This window comes from Gossypium hirsutum, chromosome D04 (genome assembly GCF_007990345.1).
Source record: "Gossypium hirsutum isolate 1008001.06 chromosome D04, Gossypium_hirsutum_v2.1, whole genome shotgun sequence".
NCBI classification, from domain to species: Eukaryota; Viridiplantae; Streptophyta; class Magnoliopsida; order Malvales; family Malvaceae; genus Gossypium; species Gossypium hirsutum.
This window is the reverse complement of record NC_053440.1, coordinates 54,754,726-54,777,395: the sequence shown is the minus strand read 5'-3', so window position 1 is coordinate 54,777,395 and position 22,670 is coordinate 54,754,726. Positions and strand designations below refer to the sequence as shown.

The 22,670-nt window shown below is 32.2% G+C and overlaps 3 protein-coding genes across 3 annotated transcripts; all 3 read left to right on the top strand.

The window, feature by feature from the left end:
* Positions 1 to 5,391: 5,391 nt before the first annotated feature.
* LOC121215976 (transmembrane 9 superfamily member 1) lies at positions 5,392 to 11,004 on the top strand. Its single transcript, XM_041090971.1, has 12 exons — positions 5,392 to 5,709; positions 7,117 to 7,309; positions 7,423 to 7,527; positions 7,788 to 7,805; positions 7,901 to 7,998; positions 8,082 to 8,234; positions 8,388 to 8,522; positions 8,623 to 8,789; positions 9,238 to 9,332; positions 9,422 to 9,795; positions 10,026 to 10,299; positions 10,516 to 11,004. The coding sequence occupies exons 1-12, from the start codon at positions 5,611 to 5,613 to the stop codon at positions 10,581 to 10,583; spliced, it is 1,779 nt and encodes a 592-aa protein (XP_040946905.1). The 5' UTR covers positions 5,392 to 5,610; the 3' UTR covers positions 10,584 to 11,004.
* Positions 11,005 to 11,413: 409 nt separating this feature from the next.
* Positions 11,414 to 14,689, top strand: LOC121215977 (magnesium transporter MRS2-4). Its single transcript, XM_041090972.1, has 4 exons — positions 11,414 to 12,138; positions 13,259 to 13,707; positions 13,882 to 14,163; positions 14,252 to 14,689. Exons 1-4 carry the CDS (start codon positions 11,778 to 11,780, stop codon positions 14,528 to 14,530), a joined length of 1,371 nt encoding a protein of 456 aa, XP_040946906.1. The 5' UTR covers positions 11,414 to 11,777; the 3' UTR covers positions 14,531 to 14,689.
* Positions 14,690 to 17,670: 2,981 nt separating this feature from the next.
* LOC121215975 (uncharacterized protein At4g06598) lies at positions 17,671 to 21,653 on the top strand. The gene is made up of 5 exons (XM_041090970.1): positions 17,671 to 17,826; positions 18,550 to 19,263; positions 19,634 to 19,709; positions 19,828 to 19,954; positions 21,180 to 21,653. Exons 2-5 carry the CDS (start codon positions 18,569 to 18,571, stop codon positions 21,371 to 21,373), a joined length of 1,092 nt encoding a protein of 363 aa, XP_040946904.1. The 5' UTR covers positions 17,671 to 17,826; positions 18,550 to 18,568; the 3' UTR covers positions 21,374 to 21,653.
* Positions 21,654 to 22,670: the final 1,017 nt, after the last annotated feature.

Below are 22,670 nucleotides of genomic sequence, written 5' to 3'. Positions count from 1 at the left end.
TGTTTAATAAATGAAAAATGATAGTTATGATATTAGACATTAATATGTCCTTATAATTTAATTGTGCCTATTATATTATCTTGTCTTTAAATATTTGGATTATAGAAATACCATTGAGTTTTTACTCAGCGTACGGTTTTGCTTTCCGTGCGCAGATTAGGTACAGTGATTTTGAAGAGTTGTAATTGAGGTTGTGAGCATCCATCTCATCACATCTCCAAGTGCCAAGAGGGCCTGTTTCAAAATTTTGAATAGAATGGCATATACTTAGGAAGATTGAGTGTGTTCCAAGTAGTAGGGACTAAAATATAAGTCATAAAAACTTTATTTTTTTAATGTTAAAATATATTAGTGATTAGCCAAAATCACTTTGGCACCAAATGAAATATCCATATATCAAGTTCCTTGGGTCGAACCGGGTATAAGGGTGTTACACTACCGCTCGCACTTAAAGAGTAAAAAATCCAATGATTAGAACCGATGCCTAGCTAACCTCCATTTATATAGAGATTTTGAAAAGCTTGCATAGCCAATTTTGTGCTTAAACACATTCTCAATAGTATCATGGAATTCATGAGACAAGATAAGCCTAATAATGATCCGATCCTAGAACAGATTCAAGTTTTGCCTAAAACCTTAATACTTAACCTATCTAGATTGAATTAATAAGTGTTGGGTGTAATAATAAGATGCATTGCACTCTTAAAAGGGGACACATATATGAGAAGGTAGCCCACAAACCTCGAACATGAACTATAAAACAAACATGGAAAATTTATCTAAATTAAGATATGTTTAGGCCAAGATTCAGATGATAATTGTAACATCCACAATGTATTCTTTAAATCTCTTTTATCTTGCTTATATTCCCCACACATTTCTCTCCTTAACTTCATCTTCTTAGGGTTTAATTGTGTCAAGCTAAACTCAAGCTTAAGTATAAATTCGAGCTTTTTGACTTTTAGTTTTAAAGCTCAATTCGAGAAAAAAAAACGTATTAAAGTTTAACTGATTAAACTCATTTATTCAAACCTAATAAAATATTTTAATTTTTATATATTTGATTAACTTGATTATTTATACTCGAGCTTAAGTTTGATTAAAAATTCTTTTTACTCTTAATTAAAAAGAAATAAAGTTTGAAAAACACATAAAAAGGCATAAATGAGATTATGTTATTATGAGTGTGCTTTTCTTAATATAATTAAAAGACATGTGATAGTAATATAATTTTGATTGTGGAGTTTTTTCAAAATTTATATATATTATTCCTTGGATTATTATTTGATAAGAAATAATGAAGTTTTTTTTTAATTTTACAAGTAGAGTTAAAGGAAGGTCGATAAAAATATCAGAAATCTCTCTGGATTACATTTTAGCTCCTTTACTGAAAATATAGGCAAATCAACTCTTATACGTTAGATAAGTGAGCAAAATAGTCCATCCATTAAATTTTGGTGTTTATATATAAGGTATAATAACAAATTTAGCTTTTAACCTTTACACATTTATTCAAATTGACCCCTACTATTTTATTGGAAGTAAGAAAATTTTGAAACTAATAAGGCTAAAGTTCAAAAAGTCTTTAAAAACAAATTTAAAAAAAATTAAGCCATTTTAAAATTTAGAAATTATTTTAAAAACCATAAAATTTATAAACAAAATTAATAAAAAAAGTTATAAAAAATTTTTATTTATAATTTTTTTATTAAAAATAATAATACCAACTCATTAAAATTCAATGGTCATAAGACTTTTAAAAAAATTGACCCTTACTTTTTTATTGAGTTGGTATTATTTTTTAATAAAAATTTTATAATTTTAAAATTTTTATAAATTTTGTTTGTAATTTTTATTATTTTTAAAATTTAAAATGGCTTAATTGTTTTTTTTTTAAAATTTGTTGCTAAAGCATTTTTAACCCTTTAACATTATTAGTTTCAAAATTTTTTAATTTACTTCCAATAAAAGAGTAAGAGTCAAATTGATTAAACATGTAAAGGTTGATGACTAAATTTTTTATTATACCTTATATATAAACAAAAAAGAACATTTAACGGTACAATTTTAATAGAATGACTATTTTGTTCACTTATTTATCATACAACGACTATTTTACTCATTTTTTCCGTAGATAAATTAAAATGCAAATTGGGATATAGTAAAAAGAGTTTTTTGAAGCTCTTATCGAAGAAGCTCTTGCGTATTATTTATATATTTTTATTTTAAATAAAATATCAATTAAGAATATTTATTATGAACTTGTATATCAAATAATTAAATTATTGCTTAAACCATTGGTTTGGATGATGATTTTATGTGCTTGCAAAAGTATTTGTTGACAATACCTGTATGTCTGGTTGAGAAGGGATTATATAAAATTATGGTTTCACGTTATCTTTATATCTTTTTAATAGGAGAATAAAAAAATAAACTTTTTCTCTTCACAAAAATTCAAATCCAAGAATTAAAAATCTAATTTGTTTTAGTGTTCCCAGAGTCAACAAAGGATCTAAAAATCTGATTATTTACATGCAGCATTCATTCTTATCTGTCGGCAAATCCTCATGAACGAGAAACCCCACGGACATGGAAACCGACACATCAAACTACACCATACCACGCTCGAGGCACTTAGACCCGAAATATGGAAGCGATCGTTGAAACAATTAGTGGGGGTTCTCAAGAGATGAAGACAGAATAACAGATAGGTGATGAGAAGCTTGCGACATGGGGAGGCAGTGGTGTCGCATGTCGTTTATTTAGCTTTTAGAGGGATTTTGTTTGGTGGAAATTGTCCTTCGCAAGTCTGAGCTAGTTCCTTGACGGAAAGGGTGGTGAAAGCAACTGAGCTTTTTATAGCTGTTGCCATCCATAGGCCATGGTATGCAAAACAATTTTCTAGGAGAAAAAAATTAAATGGTATAATTTTATGAGAGTTAAAATGTAATTTTATTATTTAATAAATTTTTTTGGTGAAAAAAAAAGTATCAACATAACTCTAATGAGAATTTTTCATGGTTCCAAGTTGCTAAAGATCAATCAACAACAATGCTCGAACGCTCGTTGAAAGCTATTTAAAAGTGTAAATCGTATTTAAATCTCCAGCAGCCATCTTTGCCAAGTACTTCGCAACATTATTTTGTTCCTTTGGAATATGTGAGAATCTAACTTGCCAGCCCTTCGTAAGTAGAGAGTGGATAAATCATACCTCTAAAAGGCTATTATCCCATGCATAACTGTTGCTAATAATATCAATCGGAATGGTATTGTTACTTTCCAGTACTAACTTAAAACCTTCCTTCCATGCAATAGAAAATCTCTCGTATATCGTCCTTGCCTTGGTTTGAAAATTTTTCGATTTGCCAAATGTCATTGTAAAGCCAAGTAACTGAGCTCCATCTTGACCCTACTGCAACATAGGATTCCTGAGGAGAGAAAACTCCATCAATACTAACTTAAAACTTTATAAATTTTAAAGGGTCTAAAGTTAAATTTTCAATTTTAAAGGCCAAGACCCTTGCAGTTTATCATTTTTTAATATGATACTTATTTTTTATTTAATAAAATTATTAATATTGTTATGCAAAAAACTGATATAAATTTTCTAGTGTTTAATTTAAGTTTTAGTACTAATTTGATTAAAATTCGTAATTAATTGATAATGTTAACAATTAACTTTTGGTGTAAAATACATATAATGTCACTAAATTATTAGTAAGTTTATGTTTGGGCCACTCGATTTCAAAAAGTTACAAAATGATCATTAAACTATTCAAAAGTATTCATTAAAGTCATTGAGCAATTAAAATCGCTATTGTACAGCTTCTCTATTTGCACTATCTGTATCAATCAAAAGCTCTTTTTCCCATTATCTTCTACAACTCAATTTGTTTTTATGCAATAGCTTTGAACGTCACGTAGTTGCAAGCCAAATTCCAAACGGCTTTCTTACTGGATCTCTAATATTGGCCGTTAGATCAACTTGGATTTGTAATATATTCATCTACTTGTCGATCGTGAAACATCACTTGGAGCTCACTAGCCAGACTTTAAAAAAAAACTTAATCCAGTGATTTAAATAAAAACTTTTGAATAGTTTAGTGACTTAAATAAAAATTTTCAAATGGTTTAATGATCATTTTGTAGTCTTTTAAAGTTGAGTGACCAAAATATAAAGTTACTAATAATTTAGTGATGTTGGAGGTAGTTTATCTAACTTTTATTAAATCAATCCTTAAAAAAAAATCAAAGCCATAATATTGTATTTAATAAATGGGTAAACTATATCCAAACGTCACTCTAAAAAAAGGTTTGTCTTAATTTGGTCGCTCTAATTTTTTTTTTCAATTTATTCACTCTAGTTAAGATGATTGTTCAAACTAGTCATTACCGTTAAAAATTTTGTTAATCCGCTAATAGATTGCTGACGTGGCACATTAACCAATTGAATAACAACACATGAGACCTTTTTTTTTTTCCCTTTTTAGTAAAGCTTAGGAACCTCTATGTAATTAATCCACTAAAAGAAAAAAAATGTTTTGAATTAATTACAAAGAAATCCCTAAGCTTTAATCAAAAGTTAAAAAATGATACCATGTGTCGTCATTCATTTGGCTAATGTACTATGTCAAGAATCAGTTAGTAGATTAACGAAATTTTTAACGGAAATAACTAGTTTGAATAATTATCTTAATTAGAGTGACTAAAATGAGAAAATAATTTATAGTGATCAAAATAGGACAAAACCTATTTTAACGTGACATTGAGTATATTTTACACTTAATAAATTAAACATAAAATTAGACAAAACTACAAATAACATTAAATTTATTTTATTAACAAAATTATAAAAATTCAAATATAATAATATTAACACTTAATATTCACCAAAACAATTATAAAACTAGAATTAAACATTAAATTTATTTTATTAACAAAGTCGTTTATTTTTGTTTTCTGGAATTTAGTTTTTAACTTTTCAAATCTAAAATTCATATATGATGTTTAACACGGTTAAAATTTTTTTGTTAAATTTATTAGTGTAACATTTTGAAATAAACAAAAAAACCCACATAGTAATCATATAACAAAAAATGACCTTAAATTGTAGTAAAAAATTTAACACTATTAATAATTAGATTATTAATTTTAAATAAAAAATAAAAAAATTAAATTTTAAATGTACAAAGAGTTAAATGTAGAGATGTTCATAGATCGAGTGGTCCACCTAGACTGCTTTGAATTAGGTCGATCTAATTCAACCCGATTTACTATTTGAAAATTAAAATATATATAAAAATAATTTTATATTAATATTTATACATTTTCTAATTAAATTTAAATAAAAATATTAAAACCGAATTTAGATCCACCCGACCCACCCGGCTCATGTGAGAACATCTCTAAGTCAAATGTCACCGATCTAGAAACTAGAAGAGAAGAAGAGAGCTTGTTCATGTAAAAAAAAAGTTTACAAATAAAATAAAAAAAAAAGACAACTCTCTCCCAAATCTTTAACAAAGATAAAAAAAAAAACAAACAAGAAAAAAGGGGAGAGAAACTCATCAGCGTAGTGCACCGGACCTGCAGATCCGACCATCGTCGGCTATGTCTTCCTCCGTCTTCTCCGCCGTCCGATCTTTCTCTCTCTTCGCCTTCCTTTTCCTCTTCCTCTCTCCCGCTCTCGCTTCCGAGTCAGATCACAAGGTAAATAACCTCTATTTCCCCCCTCTAACCCTATCTGCAAACTTTTTTCCTTCTTAAATTTTTTCTTCTTTTATGGTTAGGTTTAATTGTTGCCTTTGATTTGTGGAAATTCATGATTTACGTGTGGAATTTTTTGTTACTATGTTGTAATTATCAGGTGTAAGATGTGGATCTCTGATGGATGAGCTCTTGATGTAAATTTATCTATGAAATGGTTTATATCGTTTACGTGCATGTCTATGTATGTGATGTAAAGATTGGTATACACGCTCGAGTTGTATCATTTCCTCGTTTAGGTTATTCGTGATATACGTGTCGTTTTTGGAATTTATTATACAAATCTTAATGCAAATTGTCTATGGATGGTCGAGAGGTTGATATAGAGGATTAAGTGTATCTTTTTTCTCGTTCAAGTTAGGTAGTTTAGTTTTGAGGTAAATCAAATTGTAGCGAAGCTGGCATGGGGATGTTTTGTCTAAGACCAATTGTTCATGTTTAAATGTAGATATTAGCATTTTTCAACTTTTTATTTGGTGGATTAATTGTTACACTATTCTTTTTAACATTGGTTTTCTATTGGATCTGATGGGTTTGATTAGATATGCTTGGAAGAGTTCAGTTAACTGGCAGAATTCTTGTGGGAACTTGAGAATGTATTTGCATTTGCATAAATCATGTCCTACCCTTTGCCATAGTAAGACAAACATTTAGTATTAAGTATATTATAACTTGTAAAGTGTCTCAGAATGATGCGGAAGAATTAACATTTGAAACCTTTTCCTTCTCTCTCTCTCTTCATGGCAGGGTTGCAAGATGAGCCTTCTTGACTAGGTATAAGGTCATGCATTCCTTGAATGCTTTGGAGTGTAGATTGAAAATTTGTTTATACGATTTCTGATAATTGATATTGAGTCAACAATTGTTCACCTTGACCAAGAAATTTGATCTTCAGTCTTGAATTGAATTATCAATATAAGCAGTATGGCTTGGTTAGATGTGACAAAACTTATCTGTACATTCCTTGTTGAACTGACTTATCAGCTAGAAATCAGTTGCCTGGCAAATATTCTTACCAGTATATGTTTGTTCATATGTATTAGTATTGGTGATTGGTAAACTGAGTATTTTAATTTCATTTATTTGAGTTTTTTGGGATCTAGGCTTAATAGGCTTTCTCAAAGTATCTTTTTGAATGCTGTCAATCCTTCTCAAGATCAATGTTACGTCAATCTATCCTGTGTGTTTCTTTGCATTTAAATAAGATTTATTCCCAATGAGAACTTAAGTTTATATTTGTTCTTTCAATGTTGGTTTGATATTTAGATTTTTTTAATATTTGTCTTGCATTTCTCTTTTTCAATGGCTATGCGTAACTCTTACCAACTCTTGCATTGGTTTTCCTTTCAGTATCAATCAGATGACCCAGTTACCCTATGGGTGAATAAAGTTGGTCCATACAACAATCCACAAGAAACATACAACTATTACAGCCTTCCATTTTGTCATCCGGGTACCAACCCTTCTCACAAGTGGGGTGGTCTTGGTGAGGTCCTTGGTGGAAATGAACTAATTGATAGCCAAATCGATATAAAGTTCCAAAGTATGTGTTTTTTCATTGTTAGAATTTATTCAATTGCTGTAATTCCTTTAGTAATTATTTCCATATGTTTGACTTATATTCCTTCTTCTGCTCCTTTTTTTATTCTTCAACAGAGAATGTTGACAAAAGTACTATTTGCCAATTGGAACTTGATGAAGCGAAGGTCAGACAGTTCAAGGATGCTATTGAAAACAGTTATTGGTTTGAATTCTTTATGGGTATGTTTAGCTTTTCATTCTTTTATATAAAAATAGTAAGTGTGCATAAGTAGAGCTACAAAGATACTGATATTTGACAGCTTGGACGAGTACTGAAGATCTCAGGATCTGAAAGCTTTGAATTCTTTTGGCATTGAATGGATGTTTGCTGGATTTAGGTATCATTTTATCTATATGGCTTACTTTGTAGGAGCACTTACTATCTTCCTTGCTTTTCTGTTTTTGCCATGTTTGTGCTCTTAACGATGCTGAAAGTTCAGATGATCTGCCTTTATGGGGTATGCATAGTCTACTTCATTTTTCTTTTATCTGGTTTATTAATCCTTATTGCTTGTTACTGAATAATTTATCTTTTTCTTTTTTAACTTTTTAGGCTTTGTTGGTGAGCTGCATCCTGATAAGAACAGTGATAATGGCAAGCATGTCCTCTACACTCATAAGAATATTGTTATTAAATACAATAAGGACCAGGTTTGTGGTTCCTGACATACAGACGACTTCCATTCCTTATTTTTGAATCTGCTATTTTTAGTGACCACGCTCCAATCTCGCAGATTATTCATGTCAATCTCACTCAAGAGAGTCCAAAACCACTGGAAGCAGGGCGAGTATTGGACTTGACATACTCTGTCAAATGGCTTCAAACTAATGTCACTTTTGCTCGTCGCTTCGATGTTTATTTGGACTATCCTTTCTTTGAGCACCAAGTAAGTATCACTATTGGTGAAAACTTTCTACTTCAGTGGATTCTTTTTTAGTTATCTATTATGCAACAACATTTATTTTCATAAGCCTCCCATTAGGTTGTTCTGTTTTCGTTTAATTTTCTGATAGCTCTAAATACATGTTGCAATATGCAGATTCATTGGTTCTCTGTTTTCAATTCATTCATGATGGTTATCTTCCTCACTGGTTTGGTGTCAATGATCTTGATGCGAACTCTGAGAAATGACTATGCAAAGTATGCTCGGGAAGATGATGATCTGGAAAGCTTGGTGATAATACCTGGACCTTTTCTTTTTTCCTCTTCTTTAAGGAAAGTTTTGTTGTTCGAAAATTCATGTTTTGCTTGCTATTTCATCTATATGCTCTCAGGAAAGGGATGTGAGTGAAGAATCTGGTTGGAAACTCGTTCATGGTGATGTTTTCCGACCTCCTCGCTATTTGGCCCTGCTTTCTGCTGTTGTTGGCACAGGTGCTCAGCTAGCGATGCTTGTTCTCCTTGTCATCTTATTGGCAATTGTGGGAACGTTGTATGTCGGGTATGTTGAGAAGCTATAGTGAGTTAAAATCCAAGAGTTGGCAACACCAACTTAGTTTGAGAATTGACTAAAAAACTAAATAAATTTATTTTGATAAATATGAAATTAAAAGTATTAATGCCTTCTTTTACTTAAAAAAAAAAAAACCAAATAACCATCCATTAGGAAAAAGGGACCTTACATGGAAAAACTACCAACTTTATTCTAGTACATTTTACTTTTAAAAGATAAATAAAAAAGAGAAAAAAATTCACCCACGTGTAAAATCCCTTTGTATGATGACTTTTTTTTATGAGCCTTTTTCTGTTTGCCATATTCAAGTTTGACCAAATGATTTATCTTTCTCCTTGTTTTAGTTCTTGCTATGAACCATATTGTTCTTTGGTGTTGGCATTTCAACTTTCATCTTTTTGAGTACTAACAATTATGTATTGATCACTTGGTTCAGGAGAGGAGCAATTGTCACAACTTTTATTCTGTGTTATGCTTTTACATCATTCATTTCTGGTTATGTAAGTGGTGGAATGTACTCACGCAATGGGGGTATGTGCTTGATCACTTATCCTTTCTTGCTTGCATTTGTTCCTCTACTCATGGATCTCTCATTCAAAAAAGTTGGATTTTTTTTTCAGGTAAAAATTGGATAAAGGCTATGATCCTTACAGCATCTCTGTTCCCATTTATGTGCTTTGGGATTGGTTTCATCTTGAACACAATCGCCATATTTTATGGATCTCTAGCAGCAATTCCTTTTGGTACAATGGTGGTTGTTTTTGTGATTTGGGCTTTCATTTCATTCCCCTTGGCCCTTCTTGGTACAGTTGTTGGAAGAAATTGGAGTGGTGCTCCAAATAATCCATGCCGTGTGAAGACCATTCCTCGCCCAATTCCGGAAAAGAAGTGGTATCTTACACCCTCTGTGGTCTCTATGATGGGAGGACTTCTGCCATTTGGCAGCATATTCATTGAAATGTATTTTGTCTTCACATCCTTCTGGAATTACAAGGTAATGTTCTTTTCCCTATGTTTTTTATTTGCTTGATGGTGAATGAAAATCTGGTTAGGCAATCTTTCGCTCTTTCGTATGCTGTATAGACTATAACTAAGTGTTGCTTCCTTTTTAAATACATATATGCTGATGAATACTAGAACATGGTCTTCATTTCTTTTCTGACATGGAGATTGTGCATCCGTATTTTAGTAATTTCAGACTCAATAAATCTCTGCATTTTGCAGGTTTATTATGTCTATGGCTTTATGCTGTTAGTCTTCTTGATTCTAATCATTGTGACCATTTGTGTGACAATCGTGGGAACATATTTCCTGCTAAATGCTGAGAACTACCATTGGCAGTGGACATCATTCTTCTCTGCTGCCTCAACTGCAATCTATGTCTATTTGTACTCCGTCTACTACTACCATGTGAAAACCAAGATGTCAGGCTTCTTCCAGACCAGCTTCTACTTCGGCTATACTTTGATGTTTTGTCTTGGTTTGGGAATTCTCTGTGGTGAGTTTTGGAACATATAAATATCTATCGTATCCATAAATATATGGTTATCCTGCCTTCTTTATGTGCTCATACCAAATAAGCATTCTCTCTCATTTTTGTTTGAGTGTTGTTTATTTTCCTTTTGTTCCTTGCCAGTCAGTATTGGAGTTTATGGCATCTGTTGTTCCTACATAATAATGTGGGTTCTTTTATCGTTTCCTTTTCAAAATGCAGGAGCCGTTGGTTATCTCGGTTCTAATCTGTTTGTAAGGAGGATCTACAGAAACATCAAGTGCGACTAAATCCTTAAAATGTTTGAAAGTATAACCATCAGCGCTTCTGTGAGCATTTTTATTTGTCGTCTGAGGCAATAAATGATGATGAGATGAAACTTCCAGCCAGGAGGGGGGTATGGGTCAAGACCTAGCAAAATCCTAGAGATGAGAAATCACAGGGTTTGAGGGTAAGGGGGAGTTGGTATTTGTGGGTTTCCATGCGATTTTGCTTTTTCTATTTGCCTCATTTCTATTTTGACACAAAATGTAATCGAAGCCTGATTTAGAATGCTGAAAAAACCAGTTAAAAAAATAGTACTCTTTGGTTATACTTTTTTGTCCTTCACCCCTTCTGCATATACGTGTGTCCCGTCTGTAAGAACTCAAAATGGCTAAAGTATCTGCACATTTTGTTAGGGGATAAAGGAACTTCACAAAGAATTCAGCATATGTTTTTCCCCCCTTTCTTTTGGCTTCACTAACAGTTTAATTATATGCATATTGAAGTATTGTTTCTGTCAAAGATCGTGGAAACCGGATCGGACTAGGAACCAACTGGTACACCAGTCCGGAACAAAACAAAAAAATTGATTGATTGATGAAACCGAGAATTAGCGGTCTTAGGAAAAGAAACCAATGTCTACTTGGTTCCATTTTATTGAATTTGATTTGGTTTAATTAGTACAAAAATCTATTCGGTTCAGTTCATAATACAAAATTATTTTTATTTAATTTATAATTTTTATAAGTATTCATGAAGCGAAAATAACTTTAAAAGTAAAAAAAAAAATCATTTTTTGAAAAGAAAAACAAAGCTAAACTGATATCACGTCTAACTACTACTATTATTATTGGGGTTTTAACTAAAGCCACCAAATTCAAAAATGTCAAAAAGCATCAATCTTACTTTTATAATATTATAGCCGTCCACGCAAAGGTGGGGGCAGCGTGAGATTATAAGAACATGTATTTTCGACAATGCAAGAATCTTTCTTCCCCACCTTAATCCCTACCTGAATTAATAATTAAATTAAAGAGTGAAATTCATTAGTTTATGGAAGAAGAAGAAGAATCGGAATCGGAATCGGAATCGGAATCGGAATCGGAAAGGGAAGGGAGAAGCCAAAAGATCGAAACAGAAACTTCAAGCTTTGAACTAACTTCCATGTTCACTTGATCCAAAGAAAAGAAAAAAGATTTTGTAAGTGATCAAAGTTTTCAATGGGAAAAGGCCCCTTCTCGTTCCGGCGCCCTTCTATTAGGCGCCGCCGTCCGAAATCTACGGCGGTACCTCAATCGCCAAAGCCGATACCGACTGCTGGGGCCGTCGCTTCTTCATCTTCGCCTCCGCCTCCTAGCACTGGTAACTTGATTGGTGGAGGAGGTGGTGGTGGTGGGGTGGTGGCGGCGGGGAAGGGGAAGAAGAAGGCGGCGGGAGCAAGGCTGTGGATGAGATTCGACGCGATGGGGGTATCGGAGCTGGTGGAATATGATAAGAGTACGATAATTAAGAGGGCTTCGATTCCTGCTAGGGATTTGAGGATTCTTGGCCCTGTCTTCTCTCACTCATCAACGATTCTTGGTATGTTTAAGCTACTATTCTCTTTGAAATTCTTCTGTGAAATTGCTTTCAATGGATTTAGAGTGATTACAGTTAGCCTTTTTCTGACTTCAGATTTTGATTTTAGGGTTCGGCTGACATATTGTTCATTTCTTTAAATACTGAGGATTCAGGGTACTATTAGCTTGTAAGTAGGAGTGTAAACTAGGAAATGCAAAAGAACTGTGAATTTAGAGTGGAATTGCGTATGCTGCTAAGGTGCAGGTTTTTTTGGGTATAGCCCAGAACTATATAAAAATGCTCAACCTTTTGGTTGGAAATGAGTGCCATTCCAAAGTTTGCTTGAAGTCCCTCTGTTCTACACTACACATTTTTGCTAAATATGGGCATATGACACTTCAAGGACCTTCCAAATATACGGAAAAATTTAGAAAAGAAAAAATGAACATAGCTGTGTCAGAGACATACGTGTACTCGACACTCTCACCCACAGCTTCTAGCCAAACCCTAGATACTGATATTAGTTATGGATTTGATAAGCAAAGCAGTTTCTTGACTATCGATCTTGCATGTTGATTAAGAGGATTCCTATTGTTCTTGGTTTCTTGCCGACTCTTGGATATATATTGTTACTCTTTGGTAATTGTTGAATTTTAATTGGATTTTACAATGGGAAGAGACTGAATGTTTTAGGTTATCAGGTAATAATTAAAGGTTTAGTTTGCTTTGGTTATTAATTATGCTCGTGACGGTAAGCTGAATATTGTGTTTAGGTGGATCTCAATTAGAAAAAGAAATCCTATGTTAGGTATTACATGACCCCACCATTCTTAATCATATGAGTTGCTTAGCAGTTAAAACCTATGTGATTGGAGATCTTTTTGCAAGTGATGCCAGCAAATACTTAGTTGTGATAACCTAGCATGAGTATTCTGCTCGTTGCTGTGTTCCTTTTGTAGTTTTGTCTGCTCTCAAAAGAGGAAGGGTGTGAATTATGGTTCAGTTTTATACACTTGAGAGTCTATTCCATTTTTTCTTATTTCAGTCTGTTTTGTACCATGGTCTGTTTCATTATCCTGATATATGTATCAAACAATCTAGAATATCGGATTCTTTGTTTACTCATCATTATCATTTTCAGCCAGGGAGAAAGCCTTGGTTGTGAATTTAGAGTTTATAAAGGCAATAGTTACAGCTGAAGAAGTTCTTATACTGGACCCTCTACAACAGGAGGTGCTTCAATTCGTGGATCAACTAAGACTACAACTTCCTCATAAAAGTGCATATAAGACACAAGGAGCAGGCGCAGCGGATGTTAATGATAGTGAAACTCATGTTTCAACTGGCGGACGGTGGTTACCAGTTCCAGAAGCCATGGAGGGTTTGCAGTGTGAGCTTCCATTTGAGTTTCAGGTTCTGGAGATAGCTTTAGAGGTTGTCTGCTCGTTTCTGGACAAAAGTGTGGCAGAACTGGAGACGGATGCTTACCCTGTGTTGGATGAACTGGCTCGAAATGTCAGTACCAAGAATCTGGAACATGTTAGGAGTTTGAAAAGCAATCTCACTCGTCTTCTTGCACGTGTACAGAAGGTATTTTTGATGCATGTTATTTCTTTCAACATCCTAACTGTTTCGGTGCCCGTTTGTGCGTGTCCTTGAAGGGATGGAAGCCCAATTACATGATACATCTAAAAGATGCATCATTTACAAATATTCAATATATTTTATATGTGAAACATTAACTATTACCTGTTAAAATGTTAGGTGAGGGATGAAATTGAACATTTGTTGGATGACAATGAAGATATGTCAAATTTGTATTTGACAAGAAAGTGGATCCAAAATCAGCAATTGGAGGCTTTGTCGGGAGGTGCAGCCTCAAATAGCATCACTACTATTTCGCCTCGTCTACCTCGACTTAGTTCAAACAGGAGTGCAAGTTTGGTGAGCAGCCACAATTTAGATGACGACGATGTCGAGGATCTAGAGATGTTGCTCGAGGCATATTTCATGCAACTGGACGGGACGCGAAACAAGATATTATCTGTGAGCATCTCTGTTTGTATTATTCAGAACCAATGTATCGACTTTCATCTCATTGATTTGATTACCATTTCTTCTGTTGGATTCACAGGTCCGCGAATACATCGATGACACAGAAGACTACGTTAACATCCAACTTGACAACCAACGAAACGAACTCATTCAACTCCAATTGACGTTGACCATCGCATCGTTTGCCATAGCCGTCGAGACATTAGTAGCTGGATGGTTCGGCATGAACATCCCTTTTACATGGAACAACAAGGAGGGGATATTTGAAATCTTTGTGGGAGGTATTACAGTCGGGTGTGTGCTGATTTTCCTTCTGATCCTAGGATATGCCAGATGGAAGAAGCTGATTGGTTCTTAAAACTGATCCTTCATCATCAACTATGAATGTGCTTTTCACCATAGTTGTGCCCCATCAATGGGATATAATTGAAGTATGTACAGAAATCAAAGGCCAATTAACCAAATTCTCTGATACATGCTTTAAATCTATGAAAACTGAAGGTCACATTTTTCTTTATATATGTGCATGAATATATACATGAATGTTTCCATCCTTATAGATATCTATGATAAATACCAATTTTCAGTCCATTAAAATATGGAAATTTAAAATAAACTTATATTTTGATTATTAATTAATATTTTCTTTATGCATTTAATTAATGTCATGTTTATGAACTAAACCTGTATGATGATGTTGTCTGTTTGTGGAGTTTGGTTGTCTTTGTTTATTGATGTACTTTCTTCCACCTCTTGTTGAGAATTGGAGCTTAGTATTTTGGGGTTAATTATGGTAGAGGTCACTTTTTATCGTCTAATTAAGAAATGTTATTATAAAATGATCACTGAATTGTAAATGTTTTTTTTATCACTTAACCATGAAAAGCTACAAAACGATTATTAAACTATTTAATTTTGAGTGTTTTTTTATTATCATTTGGTTAATATGAAAATAAAAACGCTAAAAATTTCAAGATAATTGGGTAACTAATAAATAGTTGAGTGATCATTTTGTAACTTTTCATAATTAGATGACTACTAATGTAATTTACTTACCATTTTATTAGTAATCAATAATTATAATTAGACCCAAATTACCACCTTAATTTCAAAATTTATCCTTAAACTTTGAAATGTTCTAATTGAATCTTCACAATATGATTAAATTCTTTTCTCACGTTAACTATTAATTTATGCAATAAATACTATTTTAGATTTGATATTTAATATATTCAAAACACATTGAGCAAATCGATTAGTGTTAGGTGCAATAGTTACTCTCAAGAGATCACGAGATATAACTTTGGAAACAATATTGTTAAGAGAAAGAGTTTTGAATCCCAAACATGAATTGAAAATGAACATGGCGATACTAAAACAAAACACACGTACTCTTCCAGCATTTTATAAATTTGCCATATTAAAAAAGAAAGAATAGTGTCGATAAAAGTTGAGAAGACTTTTTTTTGTTACGTATCTTGTTTAGGGTACAAATTTATTTATAATTTAATCAATATATACTAAATATATATCTTATTATATTTAAGTTAGTATTTAATGACACTTGATTGATACGATGCGTATGATATATTTTGAGATTTAGGATGAAATTAGTTAGTGGAATTAAGTGGTTTATAGTTATAATAATGATTTCAGCCAACAACTTGCACCGCATTAACTAAATGCAATCCAATCCACTTTCCTCCCTTTTTGGGAAATAAACTATGTAAACGAGATATTCTGCATGCAGCCGCCATTTTTAAATAATTTTTTTGGGTAAATTCTTAAAATAGTCACTTTTATTTGTATTAAGTTACATTTTAATCACTTATGGTTGAAACATTACGTTTTAGTCACTTATGTTATTGTGTTGTAACATTTTAGTCACTGAACCGTTAACAGTGCAGCGGTAAGCTGATGTGGCATGTTAAATCATCATTTCAAATGAAAATTTTAGGTTAAATTATACAATTTGTTCAAAATAATAAAAGTATAGGGACTAGTTTTAATAAATGAAAAACATAGAAAAACTATGTTAAAAGAAATGGAGAAGGGAGGAAAATAGAGGGAGAAACAGAAGAGAATAGAAAAAAGAAAAGAAAGTTAAAAAATATAAAAGAAAAAAACAAATTACTCAAAACGAAAAAAATATAGGGATCAATTGTATAGTTTAACTTAAAATTTTTATTTGAAATGATGATTTAACGTATCATGTCAGCTTAACGTTACACTGTTAATGGCAATTAACTGGAGTGACTAAAACGTAACATTTCAAATTTAAGTGACTAAAATGTAACCTGAAGCAAACAAAAGTGACTATTTTGATAGTTTATCAATTTTTAAAAAAAAATTAGTTGAGATTTGATTTTTTTATTAGGGTTAATATACTATTTGGGACTTAGACTTGGCAATTATTTTTACATTGGGGTTTAGACTTGGCAATTATTCTCACATTAGTGTTTGGAGTTTTTGAATCCAAATTAGTCCTTGAACTTGACAATTATTTCAACATTAGAGTTTGAAATTTTTTGTTCAAGTTAGTCCCTGATACCTCTTTTAAAAAAATCGGACAAGAAAACGTTCAAGCTTCAATGTAGGAACAAATGTCTAGTTCATGGATTAACCTGGAAAAAAGAATTTAGGCTCCAATGTGAGAATAATTGTCTATTTCAGGCCCCAATGTAAGAACAACTAATAAGTTCAGAGACTAACATGAAAAAAATAGCCCTAATATGAAAATTATTGCCAAGTTCAAGACCCAAAAATGAATTAACCCGTTTTATTATTAATAAATAACTATATTCAATTTTTCACATATTAAGAATGTTCCACTCAAACCCGGCTTTTCTAAAATGAGAAAAAAGATAAAAATGTAAATATAAAATAGAGTTAATTGCACCAAACATCCCCAAATTTTTATTTTATTCTAAATTAGTCTTTAGTCTTTAAATTATTATAATTATATCCTTAAAGTATCAAAGTTATATCAATTAGATATTTTTGTTACTAAAAACATTAATTAAACTTTAAATGACACATCGAATCTTATGTGATATGATTTAAAAATAATTAAAAAAAAATGAATATCTCAAAAACGAATGTTTTAAAATTTTTAGTTTTGAGGTTTTCAAAGCTTTTATAGAAGCTTTATCATTCACTCATTATATTATTTTTTTATTTTTACTTTTTAACTTTTAAAAGTTACGAGGCAACGTTCTATTTCTTTAACATTTTTATTTTAAATTTATCTATTTAAGATTTGACGTGTCATATAATGGTTAAATTAACTGTTTTAATAACGAAAGGATCTTATTGATATAACATCGATAGTTTAAAGATATAATTAGAATGTTTTGAAGTTTAAGAACCAATTTAAAATAACTCTTATTAATAAACAACTTGTTATAAGAAAAAAAAAACTAGAAATTGACTTGAGTAAATATATAAAAACTGTATTTTAGAGGGGTTAAATTGTAAAAAAAACATTTTTCCCTTTTCATATTTTATATTTTTTTTCAGTTCAGTCCCTTCCTACCTCTAGATTTTCAACTCAGAAAAATAGTCATAGAGACGCAGAGATTCAGGAAAAAAAAAAACATAAGAAACACTAAAGCATTGTTTTTTCGAGATCTCAAGTTCTTCAATCCACTAAAGGTAAGCTTTAATTTAAAAAATAAATAAATTATTTGATATATTTAAATACCCAATCTTCAATGCTTATGATTTTTTCCCTTTTTAATTTCATGAGCTGCTTTTTTTTTTTTAATCTTAGATTTCTTTTGGGTATTGAGAAAATGTGGAAAATAGTAAGAAATCACAGTTTCCAGTTCTTGGGTTTTCACTATTCTATTCCTTTGTTAGCTTAGGAGATTTTAATATTTATTTATACTTTTTAATTATTCAGAAAAAAAATTATCTAGGGTTCTTTAATGTTGTTTTTAGTATTTTTAGATAGAAAAATGGTGCCAGAAATTGGATTTTTGAGAGATTTTGCTTTGCATTTTTTTCCCATTTTTTCTCAAATGAAATTGAAAACTAAGTTAGATTACTTAAAAAAAATGTTGTTGTTACCTAAGATTTAGTGATTGCAACACTAGGGGATGTATAGTTATTGATGCTCGAATTGGTCATGGTCATGGGGGATGTCGATTTTGGTAACTACGGTGTTCGCTTTGATACTCTAGTCGGTGATTGCTCGATAAGTTGAAATATGTATGCAATGTATAATTCATGAATTTTTTTTTTAATGTTCTTGTGTGATCTTTTGGTTTGTTTTCGTGAATATTTACCGGAATGTCTCGTTGTTACGCATATATTGTGCATCGAACATGGATATTTTGATGTTTAGATCAGTCTCTCTTATATGTTACTTTGCAGGAACTGGTTGTCCTTGGTCATGGCGAATTCGAAGGGGTCAACAAATATAAGAAATTTGATGTTTGCCGGAAAACACGCTTTGCTTCCTCCTAAAAGTCCTTTTCCTATAGCCTCCCCTGTGCATACCGATTATATCCCGAACAATGTAATTGGATCAAAAGTGATTCAAAAGTCTAGAGTGGGAAGTACGTACCACCAGCGTACTTCCTCTGAAAGTCATCTGATAGAGGAACAACCTTCTTGGCTTGACGATCTCCTTAACGAGCCAGAGACTCCTATGTACAAAGGCTGTCATCGACGTTCATCTAGTGATTCTTTTGCATTCATTGATGTATCCAATGCACCTAACCTAGATTACGGAGCTCAGGATGAATGCAGATATAAAAGTATGATTTCCTCACCTTCTTGGACACATCAGGACTTTGATCATCACAATCAGAAAGATGCTCGGGTTAACTCTTTCCATGCCAATGTAAACTTGGTAAAGCAAAAAAATAGGGCATGGGATTCACCTTCTCTTAGAGAAAGCACGTTTATCCAAGGTTTAGGATCATCATGTACACTGGAAGAACCGGAGGCTCCGCCATCAACAGCAAGTGAGAAAAAAGATTCTGCTGAATCTGCATCTCCTGATGCAAAAGGTTCTTCCGAGAAAAAGGATAATTCTCACACTAAGTCTTCTTCATCTGACACTGAATCAAAACGTGCGAAGCAGTGAGTTGCCATTTTATTGTTTCACAATTGAATTACATTACAATTACAGTAAAGCAACCTACAGTGTTCTCCTGGTTACAAGGGCCTCTGTGCTATTTTTTGTTCCCTGCTTGTGCTTACTTTGAGCCGAATCTCACACTGTTATCAAATATCATTTAAAAGTTACATTTTACGAGCTCAATGAATAACACTAGTTGGCTATTGTGCTACTATTTTTTTTCATGCATATACAGGATCAAGGTATATGAGCCTGCTTTTGTATTGTCTGTTAGCAGGTTTTTCATGCATAGATACTTATGGAAGCATAACAGTAATACGTATTATGTTTTCTTATGTTTGATTACAGTACTTTTGTTATTGTCTTATCCAGGCAGTTTGCTCAACGCTCAAGGGGGCGTAAACTCCAGTACATAGCTGAGCTCGAAAGAAATGTACAAGCCTTGCAGGCAAGAGTTTGTGCAAATCGAAATTTTAAACATTTATTTACATTTGAAATTGACTTAGAAGTTATGGATCGGTATATGCCTCAATATGGAAGTATGAAATGTGGTTCTTAAATAACAGGCAGAAGGGTCTGAAGTTTCAGCTGAGCTCGAATTTCTCAACCAGCAGAATCTTATTCTTAGCATGGAGAACAAAGCTCTTAAGCAACGTTTAGAGAGTTTAGCTCAAGAACAAGCTATCAAATATCGTAAGCATCGAACCCATGACTTCTAAAGCTATGATTAGATTTTTTTTTTCTGCATTACGAAATATGTATCACTTTTCACTTTTTTTTTTCTTTTTACCTTCTAATTATTTGTATATACTCCATATTTTCGACCTGTATGAATTGGCAATACGAGAGGTGTGATAAATCCAGGGAGTAGAAACTTTGATCTGAAAAATCACCGGAGAGTTCATTTTTCAGATAGTTTGAGCCACTTTTACTAGTTTTCTCTTCATGTTAAAGGGGGGGGGGGGTCCATGTCATATTCTTTTGGTTTTGTTCTATGCTTGGAAAATTTGATTTTCCCCCTTCCTCGAGAGCACAAATGGGACTCAGGTATGAGCGTTGGATATGAGTAGATGTCCCTTGGGCTTTTCCTTATATTTGGAGTGCCTTTGGAGGGTTGTAGCCCCATATCCATGTTTGGATATGCGTCATATATGTGTGTCGGACATGAATATTATAAGTTGAACTACATTGGTAGTTATTCAATTAATAGTAAATTTCTTTTTTAATCACCATCTATGAAAAGTTACAAATGGTCACCCAATTATTCACTTTTGTTTTTTTTTATCACCAATTAACCCTCAATATTTATACACTATATAATTTGTTTTTTTTTCTTTTTGCAGTTTTACTTTTATTTGTGATATCGAGGGTTAATTTTAAAAGAATGAGAAAAGATAAAAAATATTATCTTGGACTTCCTAGTGTTTTCATTTTTAGTATATTTTTGATAAATTTGGTTTTTTTTTTGGTTTACTTTTTAAGTGAATGACATAAAGAAAAATATTTTAAAAAAAAGTAGACCAAGCTACACAATGTGTAAACGTTAAGAGTTAAATTTTTTAAAATCGTGACTAAATTCACATAGTATATAAATGTTGAGAAGTTAAATTTGTTACTATGTTAATTTTAAAAGCTGTCAAGTTACCTTCCTATGGCTGGTGACCGAAAAAGAAAAATTCGAATAGATGGGTGATATTTTTTAACTTTTTATAGTTGGGTGATTAAAAAAAACTTATCATATCGACATAGCAGGTTCTCTTAACAATGTATTAGATCTTCCAAAAGCATGATAGAAAAAGGTCAATGTGGCTAATGGCCCATCATCGATCTATGTTGCTATGAACTGTAATTGTTTTAATTGATTAGAATCAAAATTTATTGAATAAAGGCTGAATTATGCATCCATGTTTCTTCTCAGTTGAGCAGGAGGTATTGGAGAGGGAGATCGGTCGGTTACGAGTTATGTACCAGCAGCAAAATCAACAGCAGTCGTCGTCTAGCCATCAATGCTCTAGCAGTAGAGATCTTGATTCCCAATTCGCAAACCTCTCTCTGAAACATAATGATAGCAGTTCCTCTCTTGACCCTATCATCGGTCCAGTTCGCATCTAAGTTCTTAATTTAGCCGCCACTGCGACCTCCGTTATATAGATTCTTCTTCTACACCGGACGTTGTACCCGTCTTCAACTCTTCATCGCATGAGACGACACAAAACATGTGTGAGGTTACCACGAAAGTAGATTCCGCGTACCCCAAAAGCCGAGACGACCCTTTCGGTTTCTGCAATTGGAGCAGGAAGAAGAAATTAGGTTCACCATTTTCATAATTAGATCCATTTGATTACTCTTTCAACTTCCATATTCCCAATCTATGTATGGTGAATGTTCAGCTTCTCTTGAGCAAATACCATTAAACATTTGTATTGCTTGAACTGAAATTGGGTTTAGGGTTTAAAAACTACGTTAACTCATTCTAACAAATACCATTTAATTTATTTTCACTATTATAAATATAAAATATTTATTTTTACATCATAAAAAAAATTAAATATAAATCAAATCACAAAAATAAAATTCGATTGAGTTCAAGTTACTACAATTTTTTACATTGTATTGATCAGATCACTAATTCTTTATTCGATGTTCAACCGTAAATTTCTATCCTTATTCAACCAACAATGATAAAATAAATTAATAGAAAATATTAAAATTTTTATAAAAATAGATTCAACCATTAATTTTAATCTTGATTTTTTATTTTTATTTATTAATTCCGAGTGATTACTAATTCAACCCATTTATTTGACTGATTCTTAGTTCCTTTTGGATGGACGGTGAATTCTAGTACAGTGCGTTTAATTTTTTTTCTCACGTTATATTATTTAATCTTATCACTGTTATCATTATTTTTATCATAACAGAAAATAAACATACCACTCATCTAAAAAATTTATTAGTGTCACCAATCAAATATATGCGAATCCAATTAACATTGATTGCAATAAAATATCAATTAAATTAAAATTAAAACTCAGTGGACAAAATTAAAAAAAAAAGGTGCCGCGCGACAGTGCAGGTAACAGCCATTGGGTTGCGAAATCTCGAGCGACCAACTTTGATTATTAAAGAAGACATTTGATCTAATGACAACCACATGTAAGAACTTTTTTTTTCTTTAATCCAACAAAAATCAATAAAAAAGACCCCAAATCACAAACGCACGATCCCTCGTTTTATTTTATCTGGCGTTTTCAATTTTCAATCCAGTCTCGTTCTCGTTCTCTTTCTCTTTAGGAGTATAAGCATAAACTTGACCACTTTTCAGTTCAAACATGGCAAGTTTCTTTAAAGTTCTCACAAAAATCGACATCGAAAGAACACTATCGTTACCAGACAGCTGCTTACAAGC